This window comes from Protopterus annectens, chromosome 10.part0 (genome assembly GCF_019279795.1).
Source record: "Protopterus annectens isolate FY-2018-M chromosome 10.part0, PAN1.0, whole genome shotgun sequence".
NCBI lineage: Eukaryota > Metazoa > Chordata > Ceratodontiformes > Protopteridae > Protopterus > Protopterus annectens.
Genome location: NC_056744.1, coordinates 1,008,181,038 through 1,008,201,322, shown reverse-complemented (window position 1 = coordinate 1,008,201,322; position 20,285 = coordinate 1,008,181,038). Strand labels below are relative to the sequence as shown.

Genomic DNA, 20,285 nt, shown 5'->3' with positions numbered 1-20,285 from the left:
ACCCATACATAAATTGGTTCAGTGATACCCATATTTATGGGAACATGATAAGATTAAGTATTTAGGTGCATGGATTAAAAGGATTCTGTTATAGCAGCTAAGGATACATGGAAAGAGACTAAACAAAAGATAATACAAAAACTGGAAGCTTTTGTTTATGGATATGGATAGTAAGATCCAAGTAGTGAAATGTTTTTAGACCCCCCTTAGTTTTATATGCAGGTCAGACATGACAGAGAGCTTCTTTCAGAGAGGAAAAGGACAAAGTTAAATGGGATAAGGTGACCTCCCTATAGAACAAGATGATTTAGGATTGCCTGATTTGTATAGATATTTTAGAACTGCACAGTTAAGGCTCATGTACATAACACAAGCAGAAGGTTATAAATCAAAGTGGAAAGGTGATGCTGAAGTGGGGTGGGGAAGTTCAAGAAATAAGGGGAGAAGGGATGGGAGGGTGGCCTAATGGTTAAGGTGTTTGCCTTACAAATACAAGGTGCAAGGTTTGAGTCTCACAAGGGATAATTGGGCTGGCTTAAAAATGGCTGCAGGCAGCAGTAGCCTAGAATAGGATTTTGGATGCAGATCCTTAAGGAGAATAATAACCGTACAGAATATTATATTCAAAAAGTTGCAGAAAGTATTCTAATAATGAAGTCAGCATGAGAATGGTGACGTGATTTTTGCCAATATGGATGATTGTAAGCAGGGGTACAGAAAATAAGCAAGAGTATGTGGAATTTACTGGAGAAAATTAGCAAAGGAACCAATGAATTAGGAGCAAATAACTATAGAGGGAAAGTAAACAGAGTGGAATTGAGGCCAAGCAGAACTTTGGACTGTTGGCCAGAGATTGCCTTTCTTACCAGGGATTGATATTAAAATATAGACATTGAGAAAGAGATAATAAGAGTCCTAAGTGAAAAACCAGCTCTGGCAGAATTATCTGGTTGTGTCTAGAACAGAAGTTGCTGGTAAAATAAGGATAATTAATACAGCATATAAAATATTGGGAGCGCTACAAAATCCTGAAAGCCTAAAATCCTGAGAACAAAATCTTGAAAGTTCAAAATACTGAAAACTCAGAATACAGAATCTCATAATACTGAAAACACACAGGATACCAGCACTTAGCATATTCCAGCACAAGTACATATAGCAACAAACAAAAGACAAACCATATTACTCTTCTCCAAGTATAAGCAGCAAGGGGCAAGCCCCTTTGCCCCACACACCCCCTGCTACTTACATATATCAACTCCGAGACTGCAGTTAGTGTAGTGAATTTTGACTTTATCAAAACATGATTCCATGTCTCCTCATCTCCATAGTCTGCTCTTAAACATATTTTTCAATTTTATACCTGTGCTACAGCTGCCTTCTGACAGTTTATGTGAGGCAGGTACCACAGCCAGTCCCATAGGTTGCTGCATTTTATTAGTTTATTTCTATGAGAATGTATTGCCATTTGAACCTTCTTTGGTTAGGCTTCCCTTCCTCCAAACATGCCATTAATATTCCAGTATTTAAAACTGCACCCCATCATTAGTCCTAGGGTTCCAGATCCTTCTCCATCCTGTTCTTACTAAAATTTTTGATAAAATACTTGACCTTTAAGTACTAAACCACATAAATTACACACACCTATGAACACATGTATCGGTCCAGTGCACCCTGACAGTATATGCACCACACACGTGTGTGTGTGTGTGCGTGTGTGTGTGTGTGTGTGTGTGTGTGCGTGTGCGTGTGTGTGCATGGTTAGACATATTTAGATAGATACAGCTACTGACAAAGTCTACTTAATCTCCTCTAATATGGATAAGGGGACTCTTATAGTAACATTTTTGCAGACCTGAGACATACATTTGAAAGCAGTGAGCAGAACTTGCTTTTCAAAAACTCCGATATTACACATATATATATATATATATATATATATATATATATATATATATATATATATTTGTAAAATGCAATGTCACCATGATTTCTAAACAGGGTTGCCTCACTTCTTGTCAAGGATCAGTACTAGTCCCCTTTTGGTCTCGCTTTTTATTGATAATACTACTTCAGCTATTTCTCACCTAGGTTAATAACCCTCTTCAAAGACAATTTTTCTTCTTCACAGATCATGTCCTTTTTGCTTTGTGTAGATAATTAGCTAACATCTAACTTACTACGGGCCACTGGGAAAGCATTTTCTGCAGTTTTCATCTTATTCTACTCAAATTTAACTTTTTAAAATAAATTATGGCAATATTTTACCAAAAATGCTAACAATATTTCCATATTTAATTTAAGTATGCAAAAGGATTGTAACATAGATTCATAGGTAGTTACTACTTGGCATTCAGCCAAGTAAGACCACTGAGAAGCCTAACTGAGTTTTAGTTGCCTGGAGTACTGTCTAAGTGACTTGCTCAGAGTCGCACGTTAGGCAAACTTGAGCAGAGGGAATCAGTCCCCTGGAGTACTGGAAGCAGCTCATTAACTGCTCATAGCCTTAATCCTCTTCACTAACTATAGTATATAGTAAGGAAAACAGGGTTAAGTAATTTTCTAGTAATTTTTTATACCTGGTTTTCTTTATTCAAGCTACGTGTTATGAGCTTGATCATGTAAATCCTGCATTAAAGCAGGAAATTGAAGAACTTTTTCAGAGTAAAAGAAAGTTAAACACTAGGAGTGACAAGTGGTGAAAATGTCCCCATGCACATGAATGAGGCAGTAACTAACCAATTTGTTATGTCCAAGTTTCTTTGTTATTGATCTTTCATTCTAAATGTTAATTTAAATGTATGACAATTTTAAATAACCTGACTATTCAAAATCTGACACATGTTCAAAAGGTTGATTTAGTTTATTCCATAGATATTTGTGTCCTAACGTGCACATAAAACATGAAAAAACATACATCAGCACCTTTACTAGTCATCCATTTTCATGTTGATTGTGCCTTTTTTTCACCCTTATATAAGGGTTAGGGAATTAAATAGGTGTATAGGCTTATAGGTAGGTAGTTACTAGGCATAAAGTCCAGGAGACCATTGATGAGCCTAGCCCAGTTTCCAAGTTATCCCCACGTACTGTCTGGCTAAGTGATTTGCTTAATGTCAGATAGCAGGTAGCTTTAAGCCATGGTAATCAAACCATGGTATGTAGCTTGTTTAACAGGTCATAGCTGTAGTCCTCTACTCCAACTACCAGGTATTAGGGGAGGGTCAGCAGTTCACTATTTGGTTTATAAATTAATTTTTCAGCAAAATAGGCTTAGGTAGTTAGCTTTTCACTACAATTTGTTCAAGATAGAGTACCAGAATGAATGCTTAATATGTATGCACTGCATTTCTTGTAATGCTTGTGAAGAAAACTCAAGTGAAAGCACCTGCACATAGCAACACATCTGTGTAGTCCCCTATGTAATAATACTAGCTGCAACTTATAACAGACTATTAGAAGGTAGTGGGGCTGGATACTGAAGCATGTAATTTTCCTGCAATTTTTTAAAATATTTTTATGAACTTGTTTGATAAAGTTTTACACAATTTGAAGTATCCATATATATTAGTAAAAGGCTGATGTTAAACACTTCCAGAACTGCTTGTATGTTGTTTGGAAACTATCCAAAGCTTAACAACAGTAGTTCCCTTAACATAACAGACTCAAACAGTACTATAATTAATCATGTACAGAACTGCAAATACTGTTTGATCCCTTACTATTATTTGTACCTCATGGTCGGCTTGTTACAGAGAATGTTTCTAGGTAGATTAAAACTTGCTTTATGATTTGCAATCACTTAGAAATGGAGTCCAGATGATTCCCAGCCAAAAAAACAAAATGTTTCTCATCTCACAAGTGGAATGCCATCCCCAAAATCTGTTTTAATTCCAGTGCAAACAAATCAACACTACAATATACCATCAGTAAAGCATTTAGATCAACTTCCAAGATGACTGCACGTTGATTAACAGCTTAATTTCAACTCTCCCAACATGAAATCAGAAATTCAGAAGAGACCGTCAATAAACTCATATTTTTGAGTAAAATTCAGTAACTTGTTAGTAAGTTCACTGCTTGCATGCTAGCAAAAAAGAAATTCAGAGAACCTGAAAGAAAATCAATCGCAAAAGGTGAGGAAAAAACACTGACTGGGAAGAATTCTGCAACTGTTCAGCAAAAAGCAGTGCAAATTCCAGCTTTGGTGCAAGACATGACTTCCAGTAACCTAGTGGAAAAATAAGGCAAATGTACTCAGAACTGATTAAATAAATGAAACACTGATGGAGTATATCAACTCAAATAATAAAAGCCTGGAAAAAATGGAAGAAGCTTTAAACAGGTATTCAGATAAGGTGATAAAACTGCAAAAATCAGTGGTCGAAATGAAGAAAAGGCTGGCTGAATATGAGACTGCTCAAGAAGAGATGTTTCAAAAATAGAATTAGAGGACAGAGCACATAGGGGAGACCTGAGACTTTCAGCTGTACCAGAGAAACTGGAAGGAACAGATTGTATTAATTGTATGAAAGCACAAATAAGTAACTGGACTGGTATTCCACAGCAGTTCTTAATTGAAAGGGCACATTATGTGTATGCTCCAAACCTGGCCATGAGAAAGTACCCTAGATCTTTAATAGTAAAGTTGCAATCCTACCAGCAGAAATTCTCTAGCTCTGTAAGTATTTCATCACTTGCAGTGTCATGTAATGCCTGTGGGATGTTAATGACAAAATTAAAAGGGTGGTTAAGTGATACAGAGATGGTGAGATATGGTCTAACATTCATGAAATCAATATTCAGACTGAACTCTGTAGAAAATAAAATGCGTACCACATGATTTGTAGCTTTCTGTACCCCAGCTGAGCTCCACATTCATCTTGACTTTCAGAGCTAAGCACCCTTCCTGCTATGATGAGCCGATGTTAACTTGGCCCATTAGCATTTGAAGATTTCTATCTCTGTCTTTGGATGAAACTTCTGTACAGATTGTGACTGTGCTGATACTACCAATGACTGTCTTGAGGAAAAGCCATTTCTGTTGGTATTTTTTGCTTCTGTGATGACTGACTGTCCAGCATTCCGTCAGTCAGATAGTGCACTATTGAAGAGGGCCCGTCATCCAGGTAGCCACAAGGATGCTTTCTGCTCTCAATGGCATCCTAGCAGTGAGATCATTTTTATTGTTCATAACACCTCTCTGGCCATGATGAGAGTACTTTTACCACCACAGAGACCTCCTTTGCACCTATATCAGCATATGTACAAACAATGCACCAAGAGGGGTTAGCGTCAGTGACTTGGATGTCAATGCCCACGTTTTTCCTGCACCAGCTCCCTGCATCATGACAAGCCTTCACTGTCTGAGGATCAGATGTTAGAGCAATGACATATAGCCCAGTGGGTGGCCACCATCCCCCCTTATTGGCACATCCATCTTCCCCACCTGTGCAGTCAAGTGCCCAAATCACTATACAAACTCGAGTCACCTGATATACTTAGGGCTGTATCCTCCCTATGGCAGCCTTTCTTTGTTTGGCAATTTATTTGAGAGAATCCTTTTTGCTAAGGGTGGGGTTCCTTGAGTAAACAAAGTTGACCTCCCTAAAGGCCTGACCGCTTTCTTTGCTATTGGAGACCTTATGAAGATACTTAAGTATGTGTCAAGACTCTTATCTCATGGTGAGGACTTAATGAATAATCTAATCCACCAGATTCTAGAGTTGAGTCAGAGGAACATATGTTCATGTCCCAATGGGTCAGCCTTTTCTGTGTATTATCTTCTGGGCATTGTATGCCATCTCCACTAAGAAACTTGGCCTTTGTCAGGTCTTTCTGAGGTGGGTAGCTCAGCTGGAAAGCAACAGCAGAAGATGGCAGAGCATTTAGACCTTCCTGAACCTCATTTATTTGGACTTTCTTGTTTTAGTTTGGATTGTAAAAAATGATTTGTGTTACATCAGGCTAGTTTTTGTTTTAGGCTAGGATCATTACAATGTATGAGGTTGTCAATCATGTTTCGTGATGCTTTGTGCTTTTTTTGTATATATTAGTTTTACATGGGTTAAAGCTGTTATTGAAATGTTGATCTGCTGAAGTCCATTTGGTGGACAAAAGTGATTAAAGTAAAATAAAGAAGAGTTATTCCAGTGACCAAGCCTATTTGAGTTATATTTCTTCAGTACCTTCATGGAAGAGAAATTTACATCTGATTGTGCTGTTTATTACTCTTGCTTAATATTGTAATGTTTAGGTGTCTTTATTTTTCAATTTTTCACAAATAACAAGGAAATGAAGATATGAAGATATGAAGTAGTTAACTTCATTTTATCTGCAACCTGTGGGTATTTGGATCCATATCGGATCCGATCTGGCAACTTTACAAACATCTGCTCCGAGCTCCAAGCTCCTCCCCCTTACCCATAACACACCACCATCTCCTACCTTCCCTCAGATCTCGTTTGCCACTTCGTGCATCAACATCGTGATCTCCGTAGCTCTGAGCCTTAGGGTTATTGCAAGTGCTTTTTGTGTTTTTTTGTTTTGAAAGAGTTTCTCAGTTGGTTCTCTTTTCCTCCCCCTATCACTTGTTCGTCGGTTGTTACAAAAAAAAAAAAAAAAGTATATAGCTTTGTGAGGTAGTTGTTGTGTAGGCCCTTCCCTTCCCTATACCGTGTGCGTGGTCAGTAGTGTGTTTGGGTTTACTAGATGTGGCTGCTATTGTGATGAAATGTCTGAACAGCCAAAACCGACTTTTAAAAAATGCACAGAGCGTGGCCATAAGCTTTCACCAGCGGATCTCTGTATGTTGTTTGCCTGGGTATAGCTCATATATCCGCCCAATGCAGTGTTTGTGCAGGGTTTAACCCGAGGGCCCTGAAAGACAGGAAGGCCAAACTGGTGGCAAAAGGCCTGCTTCCAGCTTCCACTTTGGACACTTGGGCCTCAGCTTCTACAACTCCCGCCAAACCACCCCCTCAGGCTGGGACTCACCCTCCCGCTAGACCTGCTGAAGGGGATGCCAAAGGGGGAGACAAGAAACATAAGGATGCAGAGAGATGGAGAGATAGAGAGAAGAAAGGGGATAGGCCCCGTAAACTGTCTCCAGATCGGGAGTCCTTCCCTAGCCCACCTTCCAAGGTCTCGAGACCTGTGTCTCCTTGGCTCCACTCCTCCAGGTTCTCCCCAGAGCCGACGGAGCTGAGGCCTTCCTCCAGATCATCCCAGCGACCAGCCAGATCTGAGTTGGTCACTTCCTTGCACTCGACTCTGTCGAGTCTTTCTGAAATGGATATGGACAGGATGATGATATTTATTCAGACCCAAATCCAGATAGTAGTCTTGCCAGGCCTGCCTCCCTCTGGAGAGGGACCTCCATGCCATTCTTTCATCCGATTTCTTCTTCCCTGATCCAGCCTGTGGATTCGGGGTTTATGGATCCGAGGATCTTCGGAGTTGGGGATTTGGCACCGATGGTTCCTCCAACCTCGACTCCGGCGATTACCTTGAGTCCCTTGGATCGGACCAGCTTGGATCCAAGCAGCTCTCGGGGCCGAGGACAGGGAGTCGGACCCCCAAGGGGATGGATGTGTTTTCAGCTCCGACCTTGTCGGATCCAAGCTGTTCCTTCAGAGCTCCGGCTACCCTAGCCTCGGCCCCGATCCTCACGGCAGAACCGGGGAGAGCTTCCTCCTTGTTAGGTTCTAAGGAGGTGTGCTGTCCATCGCCGTTCAATGTGGTGGAGAGGGTTCTCTCCCAAGGAACGCCAGCCTATTTCCTTGGATTCTGTCCAGATTCCCTCAGATTCAGTTATGACTCCCTTCACCTTGTCTCAGGGACAGCTCATGCTAGAGGAGCCCCAGGCAGTTCCCCTGGAGGAAGCCCCTGTTGCTCATGAGCCCTCTTCAGAGTCCCACTGAAGAGGTTCATCGTAAGCACATGTGCAAAAGGAGGCACCTGGACTCCCCTGAGTCCCTTACAGAAGACATGATTCAGATGAAGGAGAATGTTCCCCCAGGTTACCTCCCGAGGGATCCTCCGCCAGAGGGGAGGTTGGTCAGCCCCAAAATCTACGGATGAATCAGTGTTCCTGGAGGCTTTTGGCATGGGCCCATCTATGTCCTGAGTGTCCCCGCCGGCAGATCCCTTAGTGGATCTTATCACCACGCAGGCATGGAAGGAGCCTGACACTATAGAGCCAATACCTAAGCACCCGGACAAAATTCTGTCTCCACCCTCGGACAGACAGGCGTGGTATAAGGGATCCACTGTGGATGCTGTGGTGGTTGTAGCAGCCACCAAGAGGGAGCTGGCTCAAGAAAGTTCCTCGGTCCACCCTCCGGATAAGGAGTCCAGGACAGCGGATCGATTTGGGAAGCGAGTGTATTCTTCAGCAACGTTTTCCATCCGAGTGCTGAACTACTTGGCACACGTTATACGAGTGTAGTGAGACCTAGTCACGGAATTAGCTGAGTCGCCCCTAGAGTCTGTGCCGCAGGAGGACAAGCGTCTGTTCTCTGCGAAAATGTCAACTCTGAAATCAGTATTAAACATGTCCATGCGCCTCCTTTCTCATGCTACGGAAGGAGCAGCTAGGGGCGGCTGGGACCGGCGTAGCTATGAGGTGACTTGGCTCAGACTGTGTCAGTTTGCAGACCCCTTCAAGGCATCTTTTACGAATGTTCCCTTCAGTGGTTCTTCTCTTTTTGGGAAGACCATACGTGACACCATTGTCCAGAGTGAAAAAGATGGGAAGACTTTGTCTGCCATGAGAATCCACTTCTCCAGTCCTCAAAGATCTTTTTCCAGAAATCAGAGAGGGCAAAAGAAGATGTGGTTCCGGAAATCGCAGTTTTCCCAGGACTCTCAGGACAGATTGTCCCCTAGAGGCAGAGGGGGACATGACATATGCCGTCCCAGAGGCAGATGAGGTCCAAGGAACATTGGGTCTAGGGAGCCCTTCTCTGACAGGCCCGCGCAGCAGCCCTGAGGGTTTGCCCAACTGTCCTACTCAGGAGGCAGTCGGGGGAAGATTATCATTGCACCCAATGCATGGGAGTCCATAACTGCAGATCATTGGGTGCTTCTTATAATATCCAGAGGTTACACCATCCCATTTTTTACCCCTTCTATCCAGTCAAATCGCCTCCCAGATGTTCCACCCGCTCAAAGGAGATGGCAGTATTGGAGGTTTCCAAGCTGCTTCAAAAACGAGCCATTGAACCGGTGCCCCCCCCCCCCCAATCAGTCCAGGTCAGGCGTTTACTCCAGGTTCTTTTTAGTGCCAAAAAAGACCGGGGACCTCAGACCCATTCTGGACCTGTCAACCTTAAACCTGGCTGTCGCCAAACAGAATTTCCAGGTGGTCACCGTACAGTCCATTCTACCTTATCTTCAAGAATGCGACTGGATGTGCTCGATAGACCTCCAGGACGCTTACTACCATATCAAGATTCACAGAAACTCCAGGAGATTCCTTCGCTTCCGGCTGGGAGCCAGTCATTTCCAGTTCCAAGCCCTATCCTTCGGTCTCATCACAGCCCCCAGGGTATTTACCAAGGTAATGGCAGTCTTAGCGACTCACCTGAGGCTTCAGGGATTCAGCTATTCCTTTACCTAGGCGACTGGCTCCTCGCTGCTTCCACCAAGCATCTTCTTTGCCAAGCCAGAAACGACTCCTTTCATCTTGCAGACCTGTTAGGGATTACGGTCAGTGTTCCCAATTCACTCTTGACTCCAGTACAGATGTTGGACTTTATCTGGGCACGGCTGGACACCCTTCAACTGAAAGTCTTTCTAACTCCAGACAGGGTCCAGAGTCTAAGGGCTCATGTATCAATAATTCTTGGCCCTAGGTTACCGAAGGCAGCGGGCATTCTCAGAGCCCTGGGCTCTATGGCTGCAGCAATTTCTATCCTCCCTTGTGCGCTTCTTCACATACGTGTTCTACAATGGACTCTAGCCGTACAGTAGTCTTGGCTAGATTTCCCCATGAAATACCCAATTCAAATCAGCAAAGCCTGCAGGGCATCACTTCTCTGGTGGGTCCAGTCTTCAGAGATTGCAGAGGGACACGCATTTATTCCGTCCACAGCCCAAGCCACAGTGACCGCAGACGCCTCTCAGCCCAGGTGGGGGGGGGGATAGTTATCTGGGGAGGATGGCCAAGGCACGTGGTCCCAGATTGAGACCATATTGCACATCAATGTTCTGGAGATGAGAGCAGTGCTTTTAGCATTGCAGGCTTTTCACACTGTTCTTCCTCCGGGGACTATTGCAATTTAGTCAGACAACATCTTGGTTGTCTGGTACATCAACAAACAAGGAGGAACCAGATCTTACCCTCTGTGTCGTGAGGCCATGAGAGTTTGGGAGTGGGCCATCTCCACCAGTTGGTTTCTGATTGCAATGCACATCTCGGGACGCTCCAACATTTTAGCGGACAGATTGAGTTGGGCTATTTAAATGCCATACAAGTGGTCTCTGAAACAGTCGATAGTGGAGGAGATCTTCCTTGCATGGGGACAGCCTTGCTGCGATCTCTTCGCATCTCCTTCCAACGCGAAGTGCAATGAGTTCTTCACTCTGATTCCGTCACCAGGGGACCCCCCCCCCCAAGAGAAGCTCTAGTCCATGCTTGCCCTCCCAGGCTACTGTATGCTTATCCCCTGTTACCACTCATTCTGAAGTTTGTTCAGTAGGCTTGCTGACTGGGGTGCAAGGTGATCCTCATTGCCCTGTTCTGGTCTCGTCAGGTTTGGTTCCTCTTCCTCTGGTCTCATGTTCTAGCTCCCCCCATTTCCCATTCTTCGGGCGCCTGTCTGCCCAACCTGGACAGCCTCAAGCTGACAGCTTGGTTGCTCCGGTTCCCTTGATTGCTTGGACTCCTGGTCTTTCGTCTTCAGTGAAAACTATTCCAGTGGTGGTTCATAAGTCCTCCACTAGGAAGATTTACCATAGTAAATGGAAACAATTTTCTGTTTGGGCTTCTCAGAGAAAGCTGGATCCTTTTACGGCTCCTGTCTCTGCGGTACTGGACTTCTTAGCCAGCATTTTTCTGCAAGGGGCCAGTTCTTCCACTGTGAAGTGCAACTGGCAGCTATTTCAAATTTCCATGTCGGCGAAAACAGGAATGCCCTGACCTCTTCTAGATTGTGTAATGCTTTTCTTAAAGGCATGTGTCTTTTATGTCCCCCAGTTAAGAACCCTGTTCCTCCTTGGGACCTTACCTTGGTTCTGCAGGCCATAGTCGCTCCCCCTTTGAACCTGCAGCATCAGCAGATTTGAAGTTCTTATCCTGGAAGACAGCCTTCCTAGTGGCCATTACGTTGGCTAGGGGGGTTTCTGAGCTGCAAGCCTTGTCTGCCATGCCCCCTTACTTGATCTTCCACAATGACAGGGTTTCTCTCCATACAAACCCTTCTTTCTTAGCAAAAGTGGCTTCTGAATCAAACAAATAACCTGCCTGTTTTCTTCCCAAATTTTCAGAACAAGGGTGAATATAAACTGCATTTGCTAGATGTTCATAAACAACTTTGTTTTTATTTACACAGAACAAAGCCCTTCCATAAGTTATTTGTGTCCTTTTCTAAGCCCTTTTTGGGTAAGGCCATCTCCAAAGTTTCCTTAGCTAGATGGATTACACTATGTATTTTGCAAATTTACAAAGACAAAGGCTTGTCTCCACCTGGTCCTGTTAAAGCTTATTCTGCCAGATCTGTGACGATGTCTACTGCTTTCTGGTCTGGATGACATTTGTGCAGCAGCAACTTGGGCTAAGTCACATACCTTCATTTCTCATTATAAGTTGGATTTAATCTCTAGAGGGAGAGCATCCTTCGGCTCTGCGGTGCTCAGGAATATCCTTCCATGAGGGCCTCCCAGGAATTTCAGTAGCTGGGGACTCTGTTCCACAGGTTGCAGATAAAATTAAGTTAACTACTTCAGAAGTTATGTACTCACCATAACGTTCCATCTGAGTAGTTATACTTCATTTTTCTGCAACCTTCCCAACCTCCTTCCCCCGAACCTTCTCATGTGATTAGCATGGGTGGTTTACTCTAGTTTGAGTTGCTGATTGGTTTGAGTTGTGGCAAACTCGATCTGAGGGAAGGTAGGAGATGGTGGTGTGTTATGGGTAAGGGGGAGGAGCTTGGAGCTCGGAGCATATGCTTGTTAAGTTGCCTGATCCGAATACCCACAGGTTGCAGAAAAATGAAGAGTAACTACTCAGATGGAACGTTGTGGTGAGTACATAACTTCTTTTTTGTCCTCAACCTTAACGCTGGGTACCTCTATCATCCTTCCAGATCTGGGAATGGTGGTAAGTGAAGGTTTGCCATTTATATTCGGATGTGGATCAGTGGGTCATTCAGCTGCTGGATGAGGGCTTTGCCATGGAGATTTAAGCTAACCAGACTCCTGCATTTGTTAAACATCTTGATGTTTTCTGGAAGAATTTCTTTTGCTACAGAAGAGAAATACAGACCTAGTTACCTATGTCTGAGAAAGAAGGTTTCACTACATGTCCTTAGCAACAGAAAGACACAGGATTTTCCTCCTGTTTTGAAGCCTAGAAGTACTGAATCCTTTTGTTCAATAGAAAAAGTGCAAACTTGTTCAAGCCATCCTTTTCTCAAGTGGAGGATTCATTCTCTACAATGTAGTACACTATACCTTTACATTCATACTTGTATATTTCACAAGAGTTAATTTAATTTTAGGTACACGATTGTAATGTTTATTTCAAAACCTTTACCCTATGGCTTATCTTCTGCTCTGCATATTCACCAGATGCCTCACTCTGTTTATTGAACTATTCTGCAAATCTTCATATTCTCTGATCTACTTTATTAGTTCCTTTCATTCACTTCAGTGGAGGATCTCATTGTATTCTTAGGGCAGTTTTCTATTAATTTATTTTACCAGGGTAGTGCACTGATCAATAATGACCAATTTCAAGCTCAGCCTGGGTGAAATACAAAACATTTTCACAAAAAAATACAGAAAAGTAAACAATTACACAGTAGTTCAAATGAGTTGCATAAAAATTGTATATATGCATTGTAGTTTACAAGCATTGTTTAATGTACAGTATGTACATACATTTATTTCTCTGTCATATTTCATTTCTTGGGATGACTATAAGCTTCAGAAAGTTTGAGATGATCCTTTTTCAGACTCTTAGCTTTACTTTGCTTTCATTCAGTTTGATTAAATCCATAGATCTGATGATGTCATTTTCATTCAGACTACTGAAGGGGTCGTTTGGGAAACGTTTCATTTTGATATTGTTTGGTGCTTGCGTGCATACATGGACAGACTACTGACAGGGTCATTGGGAGAAATGTATAATTTTGGTGCTCATGCATACATGGACAAACTACTGAAGGGATTGTCAGTACAGTTGGAGAAAGAAAACAAGCAATGCAGCTGCACTGCTTGATAGGCAGCAATACAGCAAATGAGGGCCTTGCCCTGGGTGGCCATATGGTCCAGCTACTCCTCTGCCTACCACCCTGTCATGGGAGATGCCTCATTTCATGGTTGAGAAGCCCACGTCAAGGTTCAGACAACAGTGGATGAGAGAATTTAATTTTATTGGAAGCTGCATATCAGTATTCTGACACTTACAAAATAAAATCTTTGTAACAGAGTGTGTGTGTGTGTGTGTGTGTGTGTGTGTGTGTGTGTGTGTGTGTGTGTGTGTGTGTGTGTGTGTGTGTGTGTGTGTGTGTGTGTGTGTGTGTGTGTCAAGTCTTAGAGAAGGCAGTACTGATTAAAATAGACAATGCAATCACAATGTTTTACATTAGCAAACAATGAGGGACATTGCATCAAAAAGCTTGACTATTTTTTTACACATCACATCCCAAGTCTTTCCAGCAACCTCACAGATGCACTTAGCCACTTTGCAGCCCTAGGTTTTGATTGGGAGGTCTGGCAAGCACTAGTGCAATTTTTTTTCAGGGATACACCAGAGCTAAACCAAGTTGTACAGCTGTAGACAGCAAGTTTCTCAAGTGCTGCTGGTGCATAATACTTAAGCACCCCTGTCTCTCACTCTCACTCACTCTGTCTCAGAAAGTAAGTTCACTTTTGCCTTTCCAGCTGCCATTTTATCTAGAAAATCCTTCTCAAAGCATGTATTCAGTCGCATTAATTTTGATAGTCCTTTATTGGCATAGACAAATGTGGTACTTCTACCAGACTACTTCCATAAAACCTTTTTTTGTGCTGCAGTGTTACCCCTCCTAATCTCACAATTCTGAATCAGCATGTTTAACATCTGATGGCTTAACAGTAGACAGGTTACATGCCTCAGTCTTTACCTCAAATAATTTAGTCAGAGTCATTTACACATCCATGTGACAATGGCTTGTGGTGTGACCCAGAACAAAGGGTTTGAACCTTTTTTTTTTGTTTCTCCTGAGTATCTCGGGTCTTTTTCAGAATGTATCTCATGTCGTTTGTCAATGTGGTACTTTTATTTTGTCTTTCCAATGTCTCAGGGAGATCAGAGCATTCAATCAATCAGTTGAAACAGCTGAAACCTCCTGTAAGAGTCTTGGTACCATCCTGGGATTTAAATGTTATGTTTAAATGTTTAATTAGGTCTCTCTGTGGCTTTGATGGATTTAAAATTTGTGTCTTGATAAATTTTATAATTCTTGTTGGTAAGATCATCTAGGTGTATTGCAGAGTTTTAAGCCCCTTGGTGTGAGGAACCTTTGTTTTGGTCATCCATATTGAGGGTGTTTCCCTGTGTGAACCCTTTGAAAGGTGGTCTTAGGATTCACTTTGAATAAAGTCATTCATTTACTGGTGCATTTCCCAGTGCAGTCTAGCAAATGAGCTTTTTTAACAGACTGAATATTTGAATGGCCATAAATCATAATTTGTTTTGTGTGGCTACTGTGTGCAGAGCTAAACACTTGTATACATAGACTCCAAACGTGTCGTAGCTGACATCTGCTTGGTACACTGTTATATCAAAAGGCATCATCTTTTGGCAGGAAAACCTCTGAAGCCTTATCAAAGTTTTCTTTTAGCTAGAATGATAACTGTTTCTGCTGCTTGTTTTCAGGGTCTTCTGCCAATGGTATCTTTGCTGATTTCAGCTTGGATGACCCATTACACATTAGTAGTCTGGACCCTCATTTCAAGTACAAAGCATTTTATAGGTTTATTTTTAAATGTCTTTCTTTAATGAAGCTCCCATGTCCTCCTCTTTTTATGGGTCTATGTTTTTTTTTTCCTGCTGGTTAATTGTCCTGCTGAATGAAAGCCCTAGAAGAAAAGTTAATTACATTGCATGTAACGTAACTTCAAATTTCTGAGGGTTTCTGATTAATCAGAGCAGGAGCATTGTCTCCATCCCCCTTCCCCAGAGTTTGATATTTCTTCTTTCTCTTTTTAGCAATCAGCCATTTTCGCAGGGCACTAGTAAGGAGGACTTGTCCCTTTTCTTATGGGAAAGAAATGAGTGGAAACTCCCCTCCTTTTATGTGCATTCCATCAGTTAAACTGATGAGGAAGGAAGACTCAGAAGAAAGAAAAGCAGACCCCAGGGAGATAGCTGTGAAGTTGTAACAGAGGATGACTGCAGTGTATCATGAGAAGCTCCTAAAGGTCTTAGGTTAGTTACACTGCATATGTGGTAACCAGTTTTTGGTGTTTCACCTGTCTTAAAGTATTCTACCCTTTTTCCTTGAAATACTAGTTGTTGTGGGGGAAAACAGGTCTTTATGTAGCATTAGTGAGCTTTGTTCAACCTTTTTATTTTTCTTCTCACAGTAGAAAGTATGATGTCTTGTTTGGATGATCCATTTTATGAAGTTAGAATGTTTGTTCAGAAATCTGCATTACAGCACAACAGCAAAGTAGCAAACTGACACACTATGAAGCTATATGCTAAAAGTATATATAATATGGGAGGTGCATAGAAACATGTAGACTGAATGAAATTTAAAGGGAAAAATTTACTTCTATACCATTTTCAAGCCTGCATTCTGTCATGAGAAATGTATGCTTTCTGTTAGCTTTTGATTTCCGTACATCCTAATGAAGCATATATTGTGCATTCTGAAGGGCATTTGCACTTTGTGATCTTAGCCAAAGCATTATCTGTCTAGTATGGTACATCTTCTGTGCATAGTGTTTATGTCCTCTCATGTATTCGAACGCATTCTTTCTATGTGGTGTGGTTCTCCCAACATGCAAAATACATATGTTAGGTAGATTGGTTTCTTTAAATTGTTGGTAGTTTTGTGTGTGTGTGTGTGTGTGTGTGTGTGTGTGTGTGTGTGTGTGTGTGTGTGTGTGTGTGTGTGTGTGTGTGTGTGTGTGTATGTGTGTGTGTGTGTGTGTGTGTGTTAAACAGTAGGAAAATGTCCTGGCAATCTGCTTCCTTTCTCCACTTGTCTGGTAAACTCTGTGGATGATGATGACTTTTCATGCAGCTGCCATATGAGTGATGCGACTCATCTGCATTGAATGGAATCCCTTCCATAGTTGTTTTTGTCCTCCTTTGCCTGTCTGAAAAAGGGTACTAAATCTAGGAATATATCGGTAATTTTATGCTCTGTGTATGCGTCTATTACAGATAAAATACACACAAATAAAAACACATGCTTTTAAGCTGATAGGGGACCAGTAGAGAGACAACTGTTCAGGGAAGTTGGAAGCTTTGGTCTGGTTAAGGAATTGAATGCATATTGCACAGCATGCAGATACAGGTAGTGGAAAACAAGCTATGCCTAAATAAATGTATGCTACCTGCAGCTTGTTGCCTTACCCCACTAAAATATGCTGTCAGTAAATTGCAGGGGATATTGCAACATCATTAGCATCTCACTGACTGGTTAGTAGTTTCCACATAGTTCCAGTAGGAAAAAGTTCAGGGTAGCCTATTTTGATTTCAGCAACAGCACTCTCTCAATAAGAAAGTTATGAAAAGCTGCATGTCCTGGAACTGAAACACAAGGATGGAATAAAAATTATGCTGTAGTAGTAAATTGAACCTTGCTGTTCCAGGGGATTGTTCAGATGCTGTTCTTTCTTTGTTGAATATTCCTTACACAGATGTTTATGCATGTTACTGCTTGCATGCCTGTTTAGCCTGGTTTATAGTGTTTTATGTAATGTATTGTTTTCCTTTATTGTTTTATTTTATTTATTTTTTTTGTACAGTGCTTGAACATAAACATTTTCATAAAGTGGAAAATTTGCATAAGTGAAATTGTTGGGGGTGGACCTTGAGTAAAAGAGCCTCACAAGGTAATACCTTTGAGAAGGCTTAGGATTGAGAAGGAAATAAAATCCATTAGGATTGAGAAGGAAATAAAATCCAAAGTATGACAGCTGTGATTCATTTTGGTGGATAAAGGATCACAAACTTGAGACACAGAAATCTGAGGAAGATATGATGACAAGAAAGCGTATTGTTCTGCAAACATAAAACACTATTAGGGAATGTGTGTTTAGTGACTTAAATGTGGAATAACAGCCTACCACATAATGATGACATGTTCTGAGAACTACATTTCCACAAATATATCTGTATACTTTTCTATGATTTGTGAAATAAGTTGATCTGATGACCCTTTTCAGACATGAACCAGGCTAGAAGAATACAGAAAAAAAATGTGAATGTTGACAGAATAAGTACTCTTGTGTGTCAAGCGATCAAGCAGGCAGTAATTTACATCTCTACATTAATATATACGTATGCAGCAAAACAGATTTGCAGACTAAATCAGGTTTCTAAAGGTTGTCATGTTTGACAAGGGCATGGGGGGAAGAGGTGTAAATGTTTTTATTATTGCATATCCTACTGTTTTTCAAAGGGATTTTCAGTTTGGGGTGGTGCTTTAACAGGAAGTTCATGCATCTTCTTCACAGCTTACCATTCAGTTTATCTTTGACCATCTGCTGATTCCATTTTTTTAATAGATGTAGCTAAACTAGGGAGAAAGTATGTACTCCTACTTAATTACAGTGGTTCTGAAAAGTTAGACTGGCTTCCTTGAGGGGGTGGCCAAAGAAAGTCAAGATTTTGTACTTTTAAGTACATATTTAGTATTCACTTTTTGTGTAACCAGGGTAAATGTTGTAGTATGGTAATTAATGAATGATGCTGTGGTAGCGTTGTCGCCTCACAGTATGACGTCCTGTTCGATTCTCAGCTAAACCGTCTTCTGTGTTGAGACATGCATGAATGGGCATACCTTTGTTGAAGGTTGTGCGTCAGAGCTGGCAACTCGGTACGTAAAAATCTACTGCCAATCATTAGCGGACCGGAGTTCCGCTGTGGCAACCCCTAACCGGGAAAAGCCGAAAGAAGAAGATGTATTTATTGCATATCAGTGACCTACTAAGCCAAGTCTTGATTTTTTTTGAGTAGGAGAGCATGTATGTTTTGTAGTGGTGGAAGGGAACAGGCTGCTTCTGTGTAGTGTTTCCATTTATTTTTCTGTAAGGAGGCAAAGAGTACTTTTCTTGTGTCTAGTGGAGACTGAAGGACTTTTCTTTCGTAGATGAGAGGGTCAGTGGTGTGGTGTGATTTAGAGTCTATCCATATGGTCTGTTGTAAAATGTTCATTTTTTTTTAACAATGAATCTGATAATGTGTTAAGAGAAAGAACAATAATTATGCCACTAAAAATTGTATTAGATTCTGAAAAGGTGGAACGATGTGTTAAACTTTTGCTTGAATACCAGCTGTAGTCTGCTTTAGTTATTAGTATGAAACTACATTTTAGCAGTGATTTTCTAAATTGCTAAATATGCTTTCTGTAAATGTCACAATGCAGTCTGTTATCTTCAGGTGGAAACTAGCAGTATTCTATTTTTGTTTTTCAGTGCAAAGATATGTGAAGAGAAGTTGCGTTATGCAGCCTATAATTGCGTGGCAATTGACACAGACATGAGCCCATGGGAGGAGTAATGACAGAGAGACTTCAGAAGATTAGAAATTGCTGTCTTTGTTGCCATCACTGTCTTCTGCTTCTTTTTAAACAGCAGACCAGATACGGAAGATCATTTTCTTCTGTGGACGTTTTCATCACATTTCATTTCATATTTTATCAGTGTTCTTTGGAGGCAAAGTTAGTGGATGTACATAATAAATCTGTTTCTCCTAGATCTTGTAGTGCTGGGTTTGACTTTTCAAGTGTCTTTCTTTGGAAATTATAATTTAAAGTTTGAGAGGTGGATTGTATGACTGTGTGAAGTCCCTCCTCTGAGCCAGTGATCAAGAAACCTCAATCCCCACTACTGACATGGGCAGGGAATGTTCACTGAGGGAAAAGTAGACACGCACAGTATTTTTGGATGCAGCTGTCTGTACCAAGCACAATTTTCTGTAAGCACATACAGGGAATGTACACTCTATTCCTGTGGCTGGACTTTTTTCCAGGCCCCAAATAAGACTCCACACTGACCACCTCAGATTTGAATTCTCAGCCAGGTGTTCCAAACCAAATCCTCCACCACCCTCTATGTGAAATCAGTGCTCTGTGTCACTGTTCCAAGTACCTGACACACAGACTCTGAGATTTGAATTTCACACACACACACACACACACACACACACACACACACACACACACACACACACACATACATACATACACACACACACACACACACACACACACACACACACACACACACACACACACACACACACGCCCTGGGAAAGGCTTTCACAGATTTACCCACTATGCCACCTTCACTACGACTGTAAGATAAATATTGTCACCAGAACACTCCAAAATGAACTACTCTAAGGCTCTTATCAGGGTACTCAATTATATTTAGTAAAATTAATACATACACATATGGTAGCATTTCCAAGCCAAGCAGCAAGACTTTTAGGAATGTGGAGCCACACTGCCACTAAATAAATGCAAGTGCTTTCAAAGGTTAAATATTTTCTGAAGGACCAGCCACAATGAAAGGTATAGAAACATTTAATAATAAATAATGAAAAAGAAAACATGAAAATACTGAATATCTGTTTAAAATAAACACCAGAGTTTCAATCACAGGAAATAAAACAAAAACAGATGGAAAGACTCGGATACAGAAAAAACAAAATTTAACTAATCTCACTATATTTTCCTAACTGACTGAAGAATTAAAGTTCCCTACTTACTGGCTAGAGCAAGCCAAGATGAAGTGAAGTGAATGAGTGTCTTGTGTCTGTTTTCAGTAACAGAGTGCTGAGTGCTTCTGTCACATCTCTCACTAGTATCTAAATACAGTTTCAGTGCTGGCTA

The 20,285-nt window shown here is 41.4% G+C and overlaps 1 protein-coding gene across 1 annotated transcript in view; it reads left to right on the top strand.

The window, feature by feature from the left end:
* HECTD3 (HECT domain E3 ubiquitin protein ligase 3) overlaps positions 1-19,146 on the top strand; it is a 1,089,315-nt gene extending 1,070,169 nt beyond the window's left edge. Inside the window, exon 22 of the mRNA XM_044085764.1 lies at positions 18,865-19,146. Within this exon, the coding sequence (XP_043941699.1) occupies positions 18,865-18,949 (85 nt within the window). The 3' untranslated portion in view covers positions 18,950-19,146. The remainder of the gene's footprint in view (positions 1-18,864) is intronic.
* The last annotated feature ends 1,139 nt before the right edge of the window (positions 19,147-20,285 follow it).